This window comes from Carettochelys insculpta, chromosome 16 (genome assembly GCF_033958435.1).
Source record: "Carettochelys insculpta isolate YL-2023 chromosome 16, ASM3395843v1, whole genome shotgun sequence".
NCBI classification, from domain to species: Eukaryota; Metazoa; Chordata; order Testudines; family Carettochelyidae; genus Carettochelys; species Carettochelys insculpta.
Window position 1 is genome coordinate 4,519,737 of NC_134152.1, and position 20,658 is coordinate 4,540,394.

At 56.8% G+C, this 20,658-nt stretch overlaps 1 protein-coding gene across 2 annotated transcripts in view; it reads right to left on the reverse strand.

Annotated features, from left to right (window-relative positions):
- Nucleotides 1-817: 817 nt before the first annotated feature.
- Nucleotides 818-20,658, reverse strand: part of AXIN1 (axin 1) — a 114,734-nt gene continuing 94,893 nt past the window's right edge. For both annotated transcript variants that reach the window (XM_075010836.1, XM_075010837.1), the window contains exons 6-10: nt 17,545-18,089; nt 14,966-15,142; nt 8,155-8,400; nt 2,969-3,136; nt 818-1,314 (exon numbers count right to left, since the gene is read on the reverse strand). In XM_075010836.1, the coding sequence (XP_074866937.1) occupies nt 1,188-1,314; nt 2,969-3,136; nt 8,155-8,400; nt 14,966-15,142; nt 17,545-18,089 (1,263 nt within the window). In that variant the 3' untranslated portion in view covers nt 818-1,187. The remainder of the gene's footprint in view (nt 1,315-2,968; nt 3,137-8,154; nt 8,401-14,965; nt 15,143-17,544; nt 18,090-20,658) is intronic.

Consider the following 20,658-nt stretch of genomic DNA (forward strand, 5'->3'; position numbering starts at 1 on the left):
GAGAAATCCACGGTCAGAGCTCTCTTCTCCCGCAGCAGCCGTGGGAGCTCTGCAGCATGGACGAGAAACCACAAGCTGCCAAGTGGCTTCCCCTTAGCTCTTGCTAGGTCTCCCAGGCCCACGCAAGGCCTCAGCACTGGCAGAGGTGACCATGCCCCGGCACGGCCGATGGTTGCCATTTGCAGACTAGTGAATCCCCGGCTGGGATGTTACACTCCCAGTCTCACGAAGCCAGAGGCTTGCAGGAGGGCTCGTTCTGCTCGCGAATTACGTACGCCGAGAGCCCTTTGGTCAGGCACACGCTCGGGAGAGGCTCCCGGCTCGGAGCAGGTGTCACCAGGCTTCCCCATCGCCTCTGACCTATGGCACCAAGAGCAGGAGATGGCGCTTTGCAAAGAAAGCTCTCATCAGAACCGACGCGGCCAATCCTGTCCCCAATCCCGACGCACCGCGCTGCCCCCGCCTGGCCAAGCTGTGGCGAACGCTCACTGGGACGCCCCTGAGCTGCAGGAATCAGACACTGACCGAACAGCTGCTGGGGATGTTAAGAGCTTCTAAAAACAACCCCCTCCTCCCCGGCTCACTCGGCCACAAGAATGCCTGGAGGGGGAAAAAAAAAAAAAGTACTCCCAGGTCGTCCTGCTACGGCCTTTGCAAGCCAGCGTCCAGATCAGCCTCGGAGACAGCAGCTTGTGAGAAGGTCCCTGAGGGTGTTCTCCAACTCAACACACACACAGTAGCATCAACTGAAAGCCATTTCCCGTCCGGACACAGGGAGAGGCAGCCGAAGGCCAGACTGCAGACGGCTGCGCACGCAGGGTGAACTCCGAAGTCCCTGTCGGTCTGACGTGCACGGAAGAGCACCGTGACATTGGAAAGATTTTCCTTTTATTACAATATATCAAAAATATGCAGCTTTAGTAAACAAGGTCATCTTACACTTTCTAATGTGACTGTACAATGCTACAAGACACGTCATGTTCTGTCTGTCACCAGCCGGTCTGCGCAGTGGAACCTCTCCCCCAGCAACTCGTAGCTTCTGAAGTCCTCCGGAGGGATGGAGGCGTCTCCCTCAGCCTGGGTCTGCCCAGCGCCGGGGGATCTGGGCCTCCCAGAGCGCCGACCCCGGCTCTGCCCCCAGACTGGCTAGATTTCCGAAGCCTTTCCCAGGCCCCTTTGCTCTCCCGTTAGTCGATCTTCTCGACCTTGCCGATGATCTTCTCCTCGAAGATGGGCAGGGTGGCCTCGTCCTCGCGCACCTCCTCGAACACCACGCCACAGTCAAACTCGTGGCTCACTTTTTTAAAGTAATACCTGCGGGGCAGAGAGGGTGTGTGAATGGGATCGGCCAGCTGGCCACAGCAGGGTCCCACCCAACAGGTCAGCACCCGCCCCAGCCATGGGCTGTGACACAGACCCAAGCTCAACCGGGCCTACATCTGATTCCTCTGTAATAACGCCCCAGGGGGCTGTGTGTGCTAAAGAGCAACAGATATCCCTAACACCCAGGGCCAGATCTAACACCCCTTTCTCCTGGCCTCCCCCTAATCCCGCTCCTTCCAGAGCAGCGCAGCAGAAGGGACCCCAGATGCCTGCGCTAGCAGAGGCCCAGACTCAGGCACCAGTCCCACGCTCCTGCTGATAAGCTTTGCAGGTTCTGGCCGGCTCTTCACGACTGACGTGGCCAATTTAGTGCAAATACCTGCGGGAGTGGCCCCAGCGCCCAGGCTGGGCCGACGCTCTCCCCCGAACGGTCCCATAGCTCACACCAAAGCTGCTCACCCATTGAGGGTCAGCAACATGGCTCGGCGACACTACAGGTCCCAGAATGCAGCTGGCCTCCATGCAAACCACGCTCGGCCCCGGCAGAGCCTGGGGAGGCGGGAGGGCTGCAGGCGTGGTGCACGAGCAGACAGTCGCTCGCAGCCACGGCTGTTGCGACCCACTCTTCCTGCACGTGGGAAACCACGCCCAGGACAAAGGGCCTCCTCCACCCTGACGGCGGGGCTGCAGGGAGCCCAGCAGTGCAAGGGCCACGACAGGACAGCAGCACGGCACCAGCATGGCTTGGAACCAAGCCCCCTACCTAGCCACTTTAGGAACAGCCACTAGCCATGCAGCCAGGACCCAGGTGGGATTCCTGCCCTGACCTCCCCCGGCCACCTGGCAATCGGCTCCTCTCCCGGCCTTCCCAAGAACACCCCCCCAGAAGCCTCCCGAGCCTCAACTTCTCCCAGCTAACGACAGCGGCGGCACTGCCGGGCGGAGGGCCACAGGCCAGCGCCTCCGGCCACGTCGCCTGCGTTTGGCCCGTGAATCCAGAGCTGGGCGCAGCGCTCACACGGCTTCCGGGTCGCCGCTAACGGCGGGCGCTGGCCCTCTCTGCCAGGGATGCCAGGGCCCTCGGACTCCGTGGCACTGCCACCCTGCCCAGCTCAGGCACCCGCTCTGCGGTGCTGGACCGGCTGGGCGGCGCTGGGGCCCGAGCCTGCTCATTTCTCCAACTCCCAGGCTCTCTGCCCGGCGGAGACCGCAAGCGGCTCCGTTCAACGCTGGGAAAGGTTTCCCAGCCGCCCTCACTCACCTGCAGTCCCTGCCCTTGGAGAGGGGCCCTTGGCAGCACATACTTGAACCCTTCCCCCCCCATCTGCCACGGGCAGTGGGGATTTAGGGGCACTTGCCGTGGTCTCCTGCTCCCCACAGACACCTGCTGCTTTGGGGTTAGCATCACGGCGCTCCCGGCTGACTGCGGAACAGAGCCTCCCTGGGACCGTCCCTTGTGTGGCTCCCTTGCAGGAGAACCACTGGGAGCCAAGCTCCCAGGCCACGTCCAATGCTTGGGGGTGTGCCCAGTAAGGTGCCAGTTCTGCTGACTCGGAGAGAGGCCTCGGCTCCCCTCTTGGGGCACAGGGACCTAGGAGCAGGTTCGGCCGAATGGCCCGTCCCGTGGGCCTCTCCTCCGCCTCACCTGTAGTTCCCTTTCTTGGTGAGCAGCTCCTTGAACTGGCCCAGCGTCACCACACGCCCCTTGACCAAGGTGCGGTAGGGGATGGGCTCTCCGCAGAAGTAATACGCCACCACGATGCTCTCACACGGCGGGGGCGCGCCAGTGCCGGGTCTCTTCTGGGGCTTCAACCTGCCATGAGAAACAAGAACGGCCCCGCTAAGCATCTGGTCCGGGCCGAGGCTCCAAGGAGCATTGCTCCCGCGGGGGCCAAGCCCAAGCCCACACCCGCCCAAGCCGGGACAGCCCAGAGCGGGCCCTGGTGGGACCCCCTGGCTCACAGTCCTGGCTGGGGGAGGGCAGCGCTGGGTTTTCCTAAACTGGGGTCCTTCCTCAGGACGCCTGGTCAGCTGGTGCTGACCCTCCCAGAGCTGGGGCAGGGGCTTGGCAGTGGCTGCCCGTGGGGGGGCGGTTTAACGTGGGGGCGCAGGTCTCGTGCTCCTCTGGAGCCCAGCCCCATGTTACTACAGCCAACAACTCAGCCTCTGCCACAGGCTGATCCTGCTGGGGACCGGAGGTGCTCACAGCCCAGCCGGGGGGGTGAGGCAGCTCCGACTCCATCAGAGCGACAGCAAAGCAGAGCAGGCCAGGCGCTGGCACTGAAACCTCCCCGGCCGGGCCAGGAGCCAGGGGCTGGGTGGGATGTGCCCTCAGCCACGCCACACGAGAACCTACGGGCCGAGCCCCTGGGCTGTACCGAGCAGCTGGCTTGGCTAAGACAGCGCACGCTCCAGCTGCCCAGCAATGGGCCTCCCGCTGCAGCCGCTCGACTCGGTCCACCAAAACGCTGCCGGGCAGGACACGTTTCCGGCCTGTTCCTTCCGTGGTCCCCACGCCAGCTCCCAGCCAGGACAAGGCTGTGCTGGCACCAGCACCTCTCTGCACGCAGCCGGGGGCCGGTGGCAGCCGAGCCCATTCATGGGATGGCCCTGCGGCCTGCGGCCCTCTCTGTCACAGGCCGGCGTGTCCGTCTGCGTGTGTTGGGAGAGGATTCCACGCGGCAGACCCTGGGCTGGGGGCTGATGGGGAGTGGGACGGGCAGACTGAAGGGCTGACCCCCGGTTCTGTTAGCGCCCTGGTGAGTCGCTGGAGCTCTCAGAGCCTCAGCTAATGCTCGCTGCCAGCAGCGGGTGCTGAGGTTTAATAGTGACACGTGTCTTTCTGCATCCTCTGCAAAGGTGAGCTGGAGGGTGCTCAGCCCCACAGGGCAGCACCGGGGGGCGGTGGGAGGAGGGGGTTAGTGCTGCTTGCTCAGGCCCTGCTGGAGGGGGCAGAGGATGGGGACCACAGACGGCCTTGATGGTGCTGCTCGCAAGGTCTGGCTGCCACGGAGAGAGGACGCGGGTTCCAGGTCAGCTCTTGCATATTTCAGCTGCTCCCCTCCCCGACCTGGGGCAGGGAGCCCTTCCTGCAGCGCTGCGCCGTTCGCGGGAGAAGGCTCAGCGGCTCACACGAGGAGGAGCGGAAGCTGGGCAAAGTGGGCCTTGCTAACCAGCCCTCCGGGCAGCAGCTCAGTGTCCCCAGGCAGGAGCGCTGCAAGCCAGGGACATCTGTGCAAGCTGACGGGCATGTGATTTCTGCTGACGGCCGCCTCCAGAGGCTGTCGGTCTCTGCAGACGCCCGGTGGTGCCCCTCTACCGCCTCCTCCACTCCACAGAGGGGCCATGCGGCCCAGCAGCACATGCAGCATCTGTGCCGAGGGAATTTAGCGCTGCTGCCGTTTGCAATACGCTGCGCGTCCCCCCTCCGCCCACGAAAAAGCAGGAGGAGAAACTTCCTTTCCACTTGAGCGAGAGCAAGAATTTCTGCAGAGCCGGACGAATCCATCTCCCCTGGAGCCGGCTGTGTAAGCCAGTGGAGAACGCTCCCTGGGCAGTCCTGCATCCAGGGTTGCAATGTAAACACCCGGCCCCTGCCAGCTGCCTGTGCCAGGCCAGGCTGGCGTTTCCTTGGGCTACGCAAACCCCATTGCTTCTCAGATTCCTCCCGAGGCTGCGTAGAGCAGCTCGGCTTATTAAGGGCAGGACTCATTTCCTGATTGCCAATCCAAGAGGCGGGAGGGTTTTAACGTCTTTGAAAGAAGCAAATCAGGGCTAGCTCTGGCCCCTGACATGTGACAGCAAATCAGGGCTAGCTCTGGCCCCCTCCCATGAATCAGCTCGGCTGCCATTGGCCCCCTACCCGCCAGCTGCTAATTCAGGGGGTAGTTTTGAATCTATCCAGCCTGGAAGCCAGTCAGATATTTGGGGGCGAGGAGCATCGGTCCCTCATTTTTTCCATCTATACGTGGAATCATTTTTGTCCCTTGCATGTGCAAATGTGCACCATCCATAGAAACGACAGCCGAACCCTAGGCACCTTGTTCATCAGCCGGGCAGCACTGGACTATGTCCTGAGCCGCCGCACAAGCGCACAGCTCGCAGGGAACACTGGAGGGCAGCAGGAGTCCCTTGAATTTTTTGCTGCCTGAGTAGAATAAATTTTGTTGTGTGCACTAAAGCACGTGAGGATGTGAACCACAATAGGAACCCACGCTGCCATCTGTGGGTGCTTCGCTAATCAGCTGGGTGGCACCCAAATCTCTCCTGGGTGGCCGCCCAAGCACTCAGCTTCCAGGGAACACCGGTGAGGGGTACACGCTCCCCTGAATCTGCAGCGCACACCCACCTCTGGAGGGTTGGAAGCTACACAATCAGGGGAAACTGTGTGTCAAATTCTGGGTGGCAGTTTTGCTAACAATCCCTCCATTGCCCCCGGGCCAGACGCTGGGGCCACGGGGGAGGACACGTTTTCCATCACTCATTAATTTCAGACCCTCATGAAGTCCTGCGGCACACGCTAGGTCCAAGCGAGGCGTTATGGTTACAGCTCTTGCAGCAAATGGCACAGAACCCTAATTCCACAGGTGGGTACCCAGCAGCGCCTTGTACCTCCATAGCATCCTTTATCTGTGCTGGATACACGCATTCCTAAAATCTAGGCAAACTCCCCCGCTGCGTGAGCCGGAGGCAGCGCTTGCTTTGAAATTCGCAAACGTTTGGCAGCTTTGAAAATGACCACGCCCATCGAGGGGATGCCCATGGAGAGAGGCTTTCCTATGAACTGAGCTGGAAGCTCACTACAAAAAGAGACCTTGCCAAGCACAAAACGGAGCTCTTAACCTTTAACTACTGGCTTCCAGGCTGGGTGACTTTGTGATGTGCCTATGTAAATATCGACTCCGAAAACTTGGGGTGAGGGAAATCCACTTGCTTCCTTTTCAAGCCCGGCGTGTAAAGCGCAACTCAACGACCGACGGCGCGTGGTGTTTCTAAGCCCCTGCCGCCCGCCCCCGCTCCCAGTGCTAACACAGCTTCAAAGTTTATTCACTCTGCGTCACGAAGCACAGACAGCCAGGGAGCTAGAACACCACCCACAAATGGGAGCGGCGCTGGGGGGCAAAACAGGTGTTCAAATGAGAGGAAAACATTCATACGTTTTGCTGAGTTCTCAGCCAAAAATCAAAGAGGTTTGGAAAAATGCCCATTCCCAGAGGTGCCCCCAACCCTCCCAGAGCCAGGGATGTGCATTGTTGTGGTCAAGAAATATACAGGTCGCAGATGGCACCTACAGGCTTAATTCATCTTGCCTCCAATAGGGACAAGACAGAGGGCCTCGTTTGTCCTGCCTGAACTGCAGGATGCTTGGTGTATGCTGGGAACGGAAGGCTGGCCGCCTTACCAGACCCGCCATGGCCCTGCTCTACCCACAGCAGCACAATAAGGGAGCAGCGGAGGCAGCTTGGGGCAGGTAGCTGCAGCTCTCGTACACGCAGCTGTTATCTGAATACGCCAAGAGCCAGGAAACCCGAGTTCCCGCGTTCCCCTCTTCTTGAGCTCACTCGAGTCGCCTGTAAAGAGCATTCCCGCTCTCCCACTAGGAGAAACAGCAGAATCTGCTGGCCCTGCTGGAGCACATGTCTGGTGCTTCCTTTATACCAAGGGCCTTTCCCAGGGACAAAGGCCAACACCATGGAAAACGGGCTTGGGTTGTAGGCCCGGCTTGGAGAGCGCCTACTCCTTTCCAAAGCACAAGCACAGACGGCTGATGCCTCCCAGTGCTCACCTGGGGACTGGTCATGGGGCCAGAGAAAACATCTATGTCTTTAGATGCCCCTTCCCCTCTTTTTTGCTGTCGACGAAAGCGGCGTGGGCTGCCGGCTCTGGGCAGCAGACGATGAGTTACAGAGAACACAATCTGTGTCCAGATCAGTGTCCCCTCTGCAGCAGTCAGGTCTGTTTGGCATCCCACCAAGCTACACCTCGCTTAAAAACAACTTCTTGTTGTTGTTTTACACTCACAAAACTATCGCAGAAGGCGACCGCTGAAAACTCACAGGCTTCCTCCCAACTTATGATCAAATAAATGAATTGGAATAGAAATCCTGTACTTACAGCTCAGTGTAAGGCACAGGAAGCAACAGAAGCAAGTCACTGTCTGAATGAACCTTCGGATTGCGCTGACTTTACTAGTGGTTTTAATGTAGCCTGTTGTAAAAGTAGGTGAATATCTGGATGAGCGGATGTACCTTCTGGAAGACCTCGGTGTACTCCCAGGGCGTGTGTACGCCGGCTGAGAAAGACCGCTCTGGAGAGCTGCACGAACGGCTGGTTAAAAAGGCATTTGGCAGCAATGGAAGGCTTTCAGGTACTGCTGTTAACTACCCTGCACGTCTCAAATGCCTTTCACGTGAGGAGCGGATTAATCCCATACCCCTCCTGCAGGGGACCTGAGGGCCAGGACTATTACCGCTGCTTGATTAATGAGGAAACTGAGTCACAGGGAGTCATGTGACTGGAAAAATGGCTGCACAGCGATGAATCAGTGCCAGAGAAGAACCAGAACTGCGTGTTTCTGCCTCTCCCTTCCCTGGCCCAGGCCATGAAAAATCACGCCCCCCGTTACATCGCCGCAGAGCTGCTAAAAAACAAGTGTCCTCCTCCTGGCTGGGAGCAGCTGGAGAGGCTGACCCTCCCCACAGAGTCCCCGTCCCAGGCGGCACCCAGACTGTGCCTGAGGGGGTCCCCGTGTCCTCCCCTCCTGGCCTCTGGGTTCTGCTTCCGAACAGCCTCCCCTCACCCTTTCCCTGGGATGAGACTCAACCCCCTCACCTCTGTTTGGGGGGCGGTTTGCCAGCCCTCTTCTCCTCCTCCTCCAGTCGCCTGCGGGCCTCCTCCAGTTGCGTGAGCGGGTTGGGGGCGGGGTTGGGCGGCATGGTTGGGTCTTGAATGAAGGGGTGAGAAGGCTGGACGACGTTCCTGAGCTGGGTGCTGACCCAGGGGTGCACGGCGACGGGGCGCTCGATGGAGAGGGGTCTGGGCATATCATGGGCCAGCTGCTTCTTGGCACCTGAGGAGCTTCAGACACAAACACAGCATCTGACACATGCAGCCACATCTCCTGACACAGACAGAGCCTCGCAGCTCTGCACCGACCACACACGGACATCGCCCGGCACCCCCAGGCCGCTCCCTGCCCCCTCACCCAGGAGAGGGAGTGGAGAACATCGTACCTCAGCTTGAGGATGCAGCAGGGTCCGAGGGGCCAGCGGAGGTGGAATTTTGCAAGGCCTCAAGGGAGAGTAACTGGCTTCCTACACAAGGGGTCCCGGGACCTGCTCTGCGAGCCACAAAAACCGTCCAAACAGGCGCAAATAAACCCACCAGGAGCGAGAAGAGAGCGGGCGCTCACCCTGTGCACGTGGGATTTTCCAACACACGGGTCCTGCAGGGCCTCAACGGGAGATTTTCATTGGCGGCGTCTGTTGGGCCCGCACACCTCTGCAGGTACCCGCCTGCCCCTCTTTGGGTGGGCGAACTGCCTCACCTCCTGCTTCACTGCTCCTCCCAAAGCAGAGGGGAAGGAGGGCAGGGAGCGGCGCCCCCACAGGGAGAACATGTCGAAGAACTACCACTGCCACACGGGGTGTAGCTACCTCTCCAAGTCGCGCCTTTAGGGATGGTTCCGCTTCAGGGCAGCTTCAGAACTGAGACTGGCATAGAGGAAAGAACTCCATCCCCAACAGGGGAGGGATCGCTCAGGGGTTTGAGCATTGGCCTGCTAAACCCAGGGTTGTGAGCTCAGTCCTTGAGGAGGCCATTTAGGGATTGGGGCAAACAGATGTCAGGGATGGTGCTTGGTCCTGCCCAGAGGGCAGGGGACTGGACTAGATGGCCTCCTGAGGTCCCTTCCAGCTCTAGGAGATGTGTATCTCCAATTATATATACAACTGCCACCTCAGACCTAGAGACACCAGCTTGGACAACCACAGAGCTCAGGCACCAGGGCATTTCCACAGAAAGCTTACATCTAGACAGATTCCTCCCAAGCCACACCAGAGCAGGGTGGGATGCCAGCCACGGTGTACAAGGAGGGCTACGATCCAGAAATGCATTTTGATAGGATGGATAGAAACAGCAGAACCTTTCTATCGGTCTGTGAATGAAACAAGCAGTCTGGGAGATTTACAAAATGACTCGGTCTTATTCTAGATTGATGGCTCAGAGGCTCTAGATAGCTGCGGTACAGAAAGCAGTCTCCAGAGTGGAATCCTGCATTCTGGAACAAAAACTGGGAGGTAAATGGTCTCATTCAGATGAAACCCAGATGACACTTTAGGAGGAAACATGGGGCTTGGCCTTACGGAAACTCAGACCTCACAGCGTACCGTGAAATGAGGATTTGACATTAAGGTCCCAATCTCTTCAACTCAGCGGGCTCACATAACAGTCACTGAAAAGGCTGTCCCGACAGACACGTTCAGTACAGGGGAGGTTGCTCTCAACTCAAAAGGAGGTTTCATAAAATCTTTTTTTAAGAACAAAGTTAAGTTCCCAAACTGGGGTGGAGACTTTTGCCTATGGAAAAAAGGTTTCTCAAGACCTTTCACGAACCTCACAGTTGTAGATGTGCAAAGTGAGACCTCCTCAACAGGGGGTCTGAAAAGCTGTTAAGGCGGCCAAATGAACCTGAGGGAACTGACTGTCTGGATCGTTTTTCTTGCAAAGGATTATCCAGAATAAGTAGAAACGAGGCAGATTTGGAAAGAGCTTTCTGGAGCTCACACCAGTGACTAAATCTTCTTCTCTTTTCAAAGGTAAGTATTTCTGGTAGACTTTTTCCTACCTTTTAGCAATAGCTGGTGTCTGCTACAGAACAAGCCAATTTAATCCCTGCAAACCCAGGAGCCATCCCTTGAGGCAAAAAGTGCTCATATTGGGATCTGACAGTAGACCATCATCCAGGGAGAGGAGCTTCAGAGGGTCTCAGGAAAGCATGAAGGACAGCACATCCACCTCAGTCAGGTCAGGGCCGTTAGGAGAACTTTGGCCTGATCCGGTCTGATATTGTTCACCCCTCTGAGAATCAGAGGGACCAGGGCCAATGCATGAACCATGTTCATCATTCAAGCGAAGAGGAAGGTATCCCCCAAGGAATTTTGATTTAGCTTCCTCCTCACAGCTGTGGAGAGACCCAACTTCTGGAAACCCCTAAGGCTGAAACAGGCTGTCAAGTAACTGGGAACACAACTCCCATTGAACAGTCAGGAGAAACACCAGTTCAGAGCATCTGCTGTGACATTACACCTACCCAGGGGACAGACAGTTGGAAATCTTCAGCCATGTTTCACACGTCAATTCAATAACCGCATTACTTTGGCACAGAGGGAAGGTGACCTCGCGCTCCTTGCTGCTTGGTACAGAACACGCAGGCCATGTTGTCTATTATGAATCTGATGGACTTGTTTCTGAGGAGCAGCAGAAAACGGCGGCAGGCAGATCTGACTTCTTTGAGCTCCAACAGGCTGATGTGGAGGGCGACCGTCTGCTCAGTACCACCTGAGCACGGTGGTGCGTGCCCCATCCTAAGAGAGAGACCTCTGTGGTTGTGGTTATCCTTGGTGTTGGCTGAAGGAAGGGAACTCCCATGTCTACACTGTAATCAGCTTGCCACTGGTCAAGAGAGGGTCTCACCCAGTGAGCAACTGTTCGTCTAGGACAGTGGTTTTTAACCTTTTTTCACTTGTGGACCTCTAGACACCTTTCAAATGGAGGTGGGGACCCCTTTGGAAATCTTAGGAATTATCTGGGGACCCCTGGGGATCTGAGGACTATAGGTTGAAAACGGCTAGTCAAGGCTGTCTGGTGACCAAACTGATCTCTGGCACCTTTGGAAACAGGCAAGGGCAATCTCAGCTCTTCAGCCACGGAAGTGCAAACTGCCCTGTGACGTAGGAGCTGAAGACAGTTTCTGACTGGAGTCAGTTTTTCTTTGGCACGTGGAAGTGCTTCAAACAGAAGCTCCTTCCCTGGTGCTGAGGGGGGACCGGCACCATCACTCCTAAACGCAGGAGGGAGTTTACTTCCTGTCTTGTGAAAAGCTCGTGGGAAGTGTCCCTGAAGAGTAACGAGGTAGAGAAACGGACGGTGCAGCCTGATATTACTTCCAGAACTGTTTTGCCCAAGGTAGTAAACTCCCACAGCTTGCAGGAAATGGGAGAGTCAGTCAGAGCCGTCCTTATCCAGATGTAGGATACCCAGCAGCGTAGGACACTGGAAATTTGGGGCACCGTTGGGTCCTAATGTTCACCCACCTGCCTCTTCCTGTTCCTGTTCCGTGGCTCTGCTTCCTCCAGAGAGGATCTAGTTAACAGTGGAAAAGTCGCCCGAGCTACTAGCAGGACCTGTACCAGAGCCATTCAACTGGTAATAAAGCCATTTACCACGCGTTTGCCAACCCCCGTCTGCTTCTGAGTTTACTTTTAAAATACTTCATTCAGTGCATTGCTGAAGATCATAAAATCACATCTCTCAAAAAATCGCTTGTTCCTCCCCGGCCACCCTCAGTCACGGGGCACGAGTTTAATAATACTGTGTAGTTTCCAAAAATCCCCAGCACAGCCCTGGAGTCAGTCCCAAATGGGGGGAAGCAGGACTATGACTGCAGCCGATGGGCTAACGACAGGGGAAGGTCTGAAGCCTCCATCAGCTCATCGCATCTGATGCCGAAGCCTGTGGTGAACCGTGCAGAGTGGGCGAGAAGATCTCTGGAGGCTTTGTCTGTTTTTGGGGGGGTGGTTCCGCTGGTCTCTTAAAACCAAAGAAGTGTCTCAGGTGGGACCTCTCAGCCATTTGCTATCTACTGGACTGTCTTTTGTTTTCAGGAGCACAGATGACTAACGAACACGTAGCGGTCCTGGAGTCTTTCACAGTATGAAATGATTTAATGGGATTCTCTGCGAACGACTTCAGACCATCCAATGGGAAATCCTGTACCATATTCTGGGCTTCTCTGGAGAAACCGGACAACTCTGAGACAGGGGATTCTTATATGGGTACCCAGGAGAACCCTGGAAACACACCAATGACATCGGTCTCCATCATCATGTTTTTCTTCCTCTAACAAGACAGCATGGAGAGAGAGGGGAAGTGATGGTACCAGGATTTATGAGGTTCCAGAGACCAAGTGGTTTGTTGGTCTCAGAGACAAAAGAGACACCTGGTACCTTTAAGAAATGGAGGCTCTTCCTCAGTCACCGATAAGTTCCTTGGGTACCAAAAGTCTGGGGATGCCAATTGGAGTTGCGGTACCGACGGCCCAGTCACCTTGTCCCTGTAGGACGGTATCAAGGATTTTGAGTACTTCACAGATGGTGCCTGCTGTGGATGTGGATGGCTGTGCCTTCCACGGTACTGAAGACCTCGGTAGAGATCGAGAGAGGGGAGTTAAGTCGATGGTTCAGATGCGCCACGTTTGCTCTAGCCATCTCCATTAGATGTACCGGAGCCTTCTCACAGCCATGCGTGCTCTCAAAAGGCCTATAGGGTTTTCCCAGCTCACTGATACCAGAGAAGCCCTTCATCTCTATGGTACCAAGTGTCAAGGATGAAGTCTCTGAGACTGTTGATCTGGTCGAAGAACGAGGTCCTTCTGAGGCACATTCCCTCAGAGGGGAGTTACAGACCTTCTTCTTCCCATCGTCACAGGAAGCCTCAGGCTCTCCCCTCTCCGGTACAGCTGGGCTGAGGTAGAAGGGGGCTGGACACCCTGGAGGCTGACGTGCAGGTTTGTTCTCCTGAACTGGCGCCACAGCGGAACGAAGGGGGCACTCCGCCATTACAAGGCATAGCATGATTTCCTGGTCCTTCCGTGGCTGGGATTTGAAGGCTTAACCGATTTTCCACTTCCGTAAGCGGGGAGACTGTCCCAGTCAGCGGGAGTGACTGGGGTAGCCTCGCTACACAAAGAGGCAACGTTTAACCCCCGGAGAACAGGGCATGACCCATGCGGGGAGGATTTGCCTGGAGGGGAAAAAAAACACTCTCAAACAGTCAGTAACTAACTCGCAAACTGAGCAGCGAAGCGAAACTCAGGTCGAAAACTAAGGAAGCAAGTAGCTGAGGCGCACACAATGAACACGTGCCCAGCTCCACCGCAGGGCAGGATGGGTCAGAACAAGGGGCAATTTGCCCATCCAGCCTGGAACGGCCTTGGTGTTGGGCACGAGGATATCAACAGTGAGCGGGATCAATGAGCGCCGCTAATGAAAATCTCCAAGGCCGGGCGAGTGGGGCACATGGGCACCCGAAGAGCAGCAGCTATGAGCCACTAGGGTTCCCCAGAGCATGCAGTGGTAAGCCCCAGCCCTGTTCCAGGCAACGAATCCCATCTGCAGTGGTGTTGCAGTGGCGCTGGTCCCAAGAGACAAGGTGGGAGAGACCATGTCTTTTACTGGCCCAGCTTCTGCCGGGGAGAGAGACAAGCTTTTGAGATGAGATGCAGCGCTCCTGTAGCCTGAAAGCTTGATTCCTGCCGCTGCAGAAGTTGTGCCAATAAATGACATCGCTTCCCCCACCTGGTCCCTCTCACTGTTTTTGGCATGTCCATGCGCAGCACAGGGAGGATGCTTTTCAAGCAGAAACAGTACCATCACGAGTAACTGAAACTCTCCCTGCGCCCGGCACGCAGTCTCATTAACACGCTACGCAGTCGGGCAACTGTGGGCACCACTGCTGGTGGAGAAAGGAAAACTAACAGGAAACCAGCAAGGAAATGCCTGGTGCTGGAACTTCTTGCAGGACAGGAGATGCCCAGAACAGCCAATGCTGCTCTGCCAGGGCACAGCTTCCGGTGGTGCAGTAGCAGGCAGAAGTGGGGAGGGATAGCTCAGTGGTTTGAGCATTAGCCTGCTAAACCCAGGGTTGTGAGCTCAATCCTTGAGGAAGCCCTTGAGGGACTGGGGCAAATAGATGCTGGGGATGGTGCTTGGTCCTGCCAAGAGGGCAGGGGACTGGCCTAGATGGTCTCCTAAGGGCTCTTCCAGCTCTGGGAGAGGCTTATCTCCAGTTATATAACATAGCTAATAATTCTGTTGATGATGCCCAAACAGACTAGAATCCAGCTCCCAGAACTGCTGGCGCTCAGAGGCTGTGGGAGAACCCAAGACAGGGCCACCAGGAAGCCATGAGTCTGAGCCCAGGCCAGACAGGCAGCAGATAGGCTGAACCTGAATGGGTCCTCCGGAGAAGCCCCCTTTTCACCCACACTTGAGAGGGCCGGGTGTATCCCTGGGCTCTCGGGCCCCTGGCGGGCATGGAGCCAAACCATCGGCCGTGACTGCTAGGACATCTGCTCCCAGCCCTCAGTGACTAAGGCGTGATCCTTGGGGAGCCCTAGTAACCAGGCTCAGCTAGGCTTTGAGGCACCTTGATGCAACTAGGCTCATGGGAACGCCTGCCTGGAAACTGGAACGGGAATCAGAACTCCCCACCTGCACCACCAAGTCCTGCACACCCATCACTCACTGGTGCACCTCGGTACAGACTCTGGCTGGGGCTACAGACGTGGGGCTTCTGAAGAACTGCACCCTCACCCATCTCCCCACTGCCCCAGGAACACGGCCGTCCAACGGCACGCCCTTACCCGTGGCTTGTTTTCTTATGTCGGCTGATCTCCTTCTCTCCTTCTATGATCCACTGCAGGATTTTCTGGTTCCTCTCCACGTCCTCGGGAGATCCAGGCATGTCATAGGAGGCACCATCACTTTTCCCTGAATCCGTCTTCTTGACGTTTCTTTTCGAGAGCAGACTCGCTTTCCCGCTGCAAGAAGAACGCTCGAGACATTAACGATGCGGCAGAACCCATGCGTAGCAGAGAGGTGAGGGGCCTAGGGCTCTTCTGAGGGGCAGTTGGGTGCCCTGGGATGACAGCCACACGAGCTGAACTGGTTCACAGAAGCTCGGCAACACAGCCCGGGGGCATCCCAGTGAAAGATGGGAACCGCTCTGCACTGCGATCCAGACCACCGTTTTTCAGGGTTTCGATCAAAGGCTAGGCTGTGCCTTGGGGTAAAGCTGCCCGAGACCTGGTCTCCCCGGGCGTATCCGACCTAACCAATTCTCTGCTGCTGTAGGGGCCTGGGGCAGTGGTGGTACCTTGGTCGTGCCTGTCCTCTGCCAGTGCAGCATAACAGTTTGGTCTCCCAAGGACTGAAATACTTTAGTCTACACCCGTTCAGCTCAGTGCAGGGCTAACTAGCTGGCTGCTCTGGATCATCAAGGTTAGATGACCCAAGGGTCCCTTCTGGTCTTAACTGCCATGAAATTAGGAGTGGCTGAGGCAGGGTGCATGTCCACTCTGCTCCCAAGGATGCCCTCACCCGCTTGCACACTGTCACGGAAGGAGGGCTGGGCACGGCGATGCGACACCATGCTTGGCAGACCTAGTCCTGGTGAGGGAGCAAAAGTCTGGGCTGAATGCCGATCTCGGCCTCAGCACGGCAACACAGCCCAAGCTTGGACGTCCAGGCCAGTTCTGGAGCCGAAATGTAACCCCCTCCCCCCGGCCCCGCCCCGAATAGGACATGCCCTTCCGGCTGGTGGCATTGCTCCTCGCCTGGGTGTCTTCCTCCAGCCACACAGGATCAGCCTGTGACCTCATCGAGGGTCTGAGACCCTCACGTCCCTCCGTCCAGTGTTCTTCTCTTGCCGCGGCCAGCCTTGATGCTTCTGAATACAGCAAGTGACTGCGTAATACCCGAGAGAGGGAACTCCACCCCGGCCTCCTCCCAGGATCTCAGTGTACGTCCTGGGTGCCCCATGGAGCCTCTGGGCAATTACGAGGCCCGATTTTGTATTTCCCACCAAGCGCAGACGCCAGGAAATGCAGCAATCCAGGCTGCAATGGGGGCTTTGACACCTGCCCCCGCCGCAAGGCCAACCCACCAACCTGTCCAGGTGGGGCACCTCAGCAGCCCTCCCCCAGAGCCCCGTTGTTCACCTCCGCCCATCATCTACCCCACCCCCTGCAGGAAACAATTCTGGTCTCCCCCCACTTCTGCTGCGTGGGCTCCGCTGCTCCAGCCATGCCCCTTCGGGGTGCTCCTGCAGGCAGCCCACTCCATCAGCTACACCCGGCAATGTTTATCAGCACAGGGCATTTCCTAAGCACTCATCAGCCAGGTCAGAAAGACATTGGGATGATGCCTACCCTGGTAACGCGCGAATAGAACCAGCCAACCCTGGCCTAACAGAAAAGGAACAAGCTCTCAGCACTGCCGTCTGCCCTGCCCCAGAAAGACAGACGGGAAAAGGGGAGGGGAAAGGAAGACGGCACAGGGAGGGATCAGAGACCTTCCCGTGGTTGTCCTCACAGCTGGTGCCAAGAAACGGCCCCACCACCGAGAAACGACAGCCCTGTCCCTGTCCGGCTAAACCCGGGGATGGAGGCTCCAATCACTCCAGCTACTCTTAGGAGACAGAGCGAGAAAAGTTCCCACAGGTACCTTTGGTCCTGAGTCATACAGAGCTCCAACCGCGCTTACGCTGACTTCCCCATTAATGAGGGCTGGCAGCCTCTTCGGGCCTGGGAGCGAGGTGGGAGGGGGCCTAGATCTGTGCCCAGAATGGGCAGGGCTTAGGGTGGAAGGGGCAGGGCCTAGCGCAAAAGGGGTGGGGCCTAGGACAGTCAGCCCTTAGTGCCGCTCTGAGGTGGTGGTCTCCCCCAGGAGTTGCACAGCCGTGCTTCTGTGGCGTTTCAAAGCGGCCCCCGGGAAATCGCTTCCTCCCCTCCCTGCCCCACCCCTTCAGCGGGCCTGACAAGGGCATGCCACAGAGCCATTAACTTACGGGCAGTGAACGCGGGAGGTGAGAAGCCAACTTCGAGGCACACGCAGCACCCAGAGACCTCAGTACAACATCCCCCTCCCCATGAGAAAGGAGAGAACAGCCCTCACGCCCCACAGCGGGCACTGCCCTTTGCAGCAGCCCAGCCCAGCCCAGCCCAGGTGGCACGACACGAGTGACCCCGGAGAGATCACTGCTGAAGGGAAAGGCCAGACCACCACGATGGAGGGAGACCCTCGCTCTGTCCCACCAAGGGCTGCCAGGCTCGGAGCCCAGCCGAGGGTGACCCTTGAATTCCACACCTCCGCTACCACAGTCTATTCCCAAAGGGCCCTGCTACCAAGCAACGGCTCTCGGACTCGACAGCCCCGCGCTCACCTGTAGCCCAAGGACTCCGCGGGGTTGGGCGCCATGCCCAGGGTTTCAGCGTAGTTCCGGGCTTTCGTTGCATAGTTGTGTGACTCTACATTCCAAGCAAAGCTGTTCTGCACTCTCTGGCTGGCTTCCGCCTCAATCTGCTCCTTCGGTTTCATCCCGCTGTGGTGGTGAATGTGGTGGTAGATATGTTTGTGGTGATACAGATTAGCTGCATCCAGTTTCATTCCTGATTTGGCTGAGTGCTTGCCATGCCCTGGAGGTATTGTCCCTTGCAGCTTTCCAGCATGGCCACTTTCCGGTGAGCGGGGCTTGGGGGAATGACGGCCAGGTCCAGGCGACTGGCAACCGGGAGTTTTCATGACACGCTGTACGTGCTCGTCGAGAATGCTCTCCGGGTTTTCTTCGTGCGCGTCCCTCAGCTGCATCCCAGCACAGCCCATCTCGGAATAACGAGGAGCGAAGTGATGCAAGACGTGGGCAGAAGGCAGCTTGTGGCTAACGACGGAAGGGCCAGAAGAGATGTCTGCGTCCTCCCCTTCTTCTTCCTGAAGGGCAATGGAAAAAGAGGAGAAAACTTGAGGTGCGTGTTGCCGAACACATGAAGGGCAGGCAGCAAGGCAGACTTGTTTCCAACAACTACAAGGGGACGTGTGACCACGTAAGAAACAAACCACTTAGATGTACGGGCGGAAACCTTAGGACACCGTAATTTGTTTGTATTCAGGGGAAGATGGCTCCTGTTGGGAGAAATGCCTCCAGCAAAGGAAAGGCAGCGCTCAGCTCGTATGAGTCGTTTCAAAAAGCATCCAACAAAGTATCCCGTCGTAGTGGATAAAATAGAAAAGTTATAGGTTAGGCAACACAACAAACAAGCAGCAGCCCTATAGCACATTAAGACTACCAATTTCGTAGCTTCTGGGAGTAAGACCCCCTTGAAAGCTCCATTACCTAATGAACAAAATTGTCGGTTTTTCAGGTGCTCTGGGACTGCTTGTTTTTTTGTAAAGCTACAGGCTAACATGGCTGCCCCCTCTGAGGCAACCCGACTGCTTGCTGAACAGGGGAAAAAATACAGCAAACAAGGGATGGAAAATGGAAAAAAAACCAGGAGGGCTCTCCCTGTTCTGGGACTTCTCACTCGGGTGATTATTTGGCACGAAAGCAGGGGATGCAGGAGCTCATTTAACAACGACGCAGCTTGAGCAGTTTCAGAAACCAGGGCTCTGCCTTCCAAATGTGTGACCTTGGAGGCCTAAGGCAAAACACTTCATGCACCTGAAGAAACTCAAAACGTGTCTTGCGTTCGTCTGCAAGGGGGATCACAGAGAGCGGTTGGGAGCTCTGGTTTAAAACACTGAATTCCATCTGAGCTCCTGAGCGTTCCAGTAAGAAGGAAAAAAAAACCTTCCCTTGCTGGCAGCCAGGAATGCTGAAGCTGTGAAAAGGTTTAATTCTCCAAGATGAACGGAGATGCTAAGAAACTTACTTTGCGGGGAAGTCAGGATCCTGCCTTTATTTGTTACTTACACAGGAGAATTCAAACAATTCAGCCTGCTCCCCGCTCTCCTCTCGCAGACGACAAGCCACACATTAGAGAGCAGGATGTTCGGTGTGCCCTGAGAACCGTCCACCTGTGCCCTGGAACTTGGTCAATTTCCTCTGCAGAGCCACCACAAGGGGAAACTGAGGACCCTGTGCCAGCTAGGGCTCAAGCCTATTCCCTGCTGTGCCAAGGAGAAAGGAAGGGGGGGTGGGGCGGGAACCTACTGGCAGCGGGACATGGTTTTAATGCTCCAATAGGCTGGCGGGGAAGGGCAACGTTTATGAGCAATCGAATCAGCTGAAAAAAGTGCACATGCTGTGGAATTGCTCACCTCACTGAAGTGTGCCGTGTTACTGAAAAGGCTGGGGACCCTGCAGCACCAGCGTTATCCGCCAGAGCACACTGGCACACACCAGCTGTAAGCATCATCTGTGGCAGGCACTTCATTAGCTCTGAAAGTGGCAAGGGGTCAGTGCAGATGAAGGGGAGAAGTCAGCGATTTCTGCACTCGGCTGTGCTCGAGAGCTGAAAACCTGACGTTACCCGTGTCAGGCACGTAATTAGAACATTCATGCAAAGAATGGGCACCCTTCACAAGAGGGATGAGGGTGCAAAGCCCGGAAAGGAGAGAAAGCAAGCTCTGGGAAGCCACCTGCTTCAGCCTAGCGCCCACACCACCCTTTCTTTTGCTGCACCCGCTCTTGAATGCCGAGGAGCTCATTCTGCCCAGGGCTCTCCCATGACTCCTTTCCCACATGCCACAGCCACCACTACCACACTTGTGCTTGAAAGCAACCGAGGAAACCGGGTCCCCCCGACTGAGGAACGCGTGTGTTAAACAGAGCAGGAGTGGCTGCCAGCACGCAGGAGGATTCAGCTCCTCTTTCTCCCTGTGAGCTGCAGGGCTCCGGCTCCCTCTCCAAGACAGTTCCCGCCTGCACCCGAGAGGGGCCCTTTCAATACAGACACCGTAGGGCTTGGCGAGACCTAAACAAGCTTACTTGGGAAGGGTCGCAGAGCAAGGCCCAGACAGCGGGTCCAGTAAGCACACGCAGAATGCTCATGCAGAGAAAAGCACGCCCGACTGGGCAGTCTCATGTCCGGCTGGAATTTGCTGTGTTCTCCCCAGTCGTTCCCAGGAAGAAACGGGGTCTTTTCCTCTACATCCACGATAACCCTAACAGGCGAGCGTGAGTGCGGCTTGGGTAGCGGATGCAGGTGAGTGAAATGACACACCACGAGGCACGCCCACGCAAAGTAATAGCACGGGGGTATCACAGCTGTTACTGGCTTTGGAAACCCTTGCAACTAGCGAGGGGCTCCTCGAACTCTCGCGGCAGGGTGGGTCCTTCCCAGAGGAGCTCAGCCTGACGAGGCGGCCCTGGAAGGCCAACAGCCTTTAGGGTTGAGGTTCCACAGGGCCATGTGTTCCCGGCGGGGTGGGGGGACGGACGACTGCAGCTGTGGCTGAAGCAGCAGAAGGGTGGGTGTGACCTATCCCGGTCAGGTGGAGACCAAGCGGTGCAAATCTCAGCTCATTCGGCCAAGGAGCTGCTTGGCAAAATGGCAGC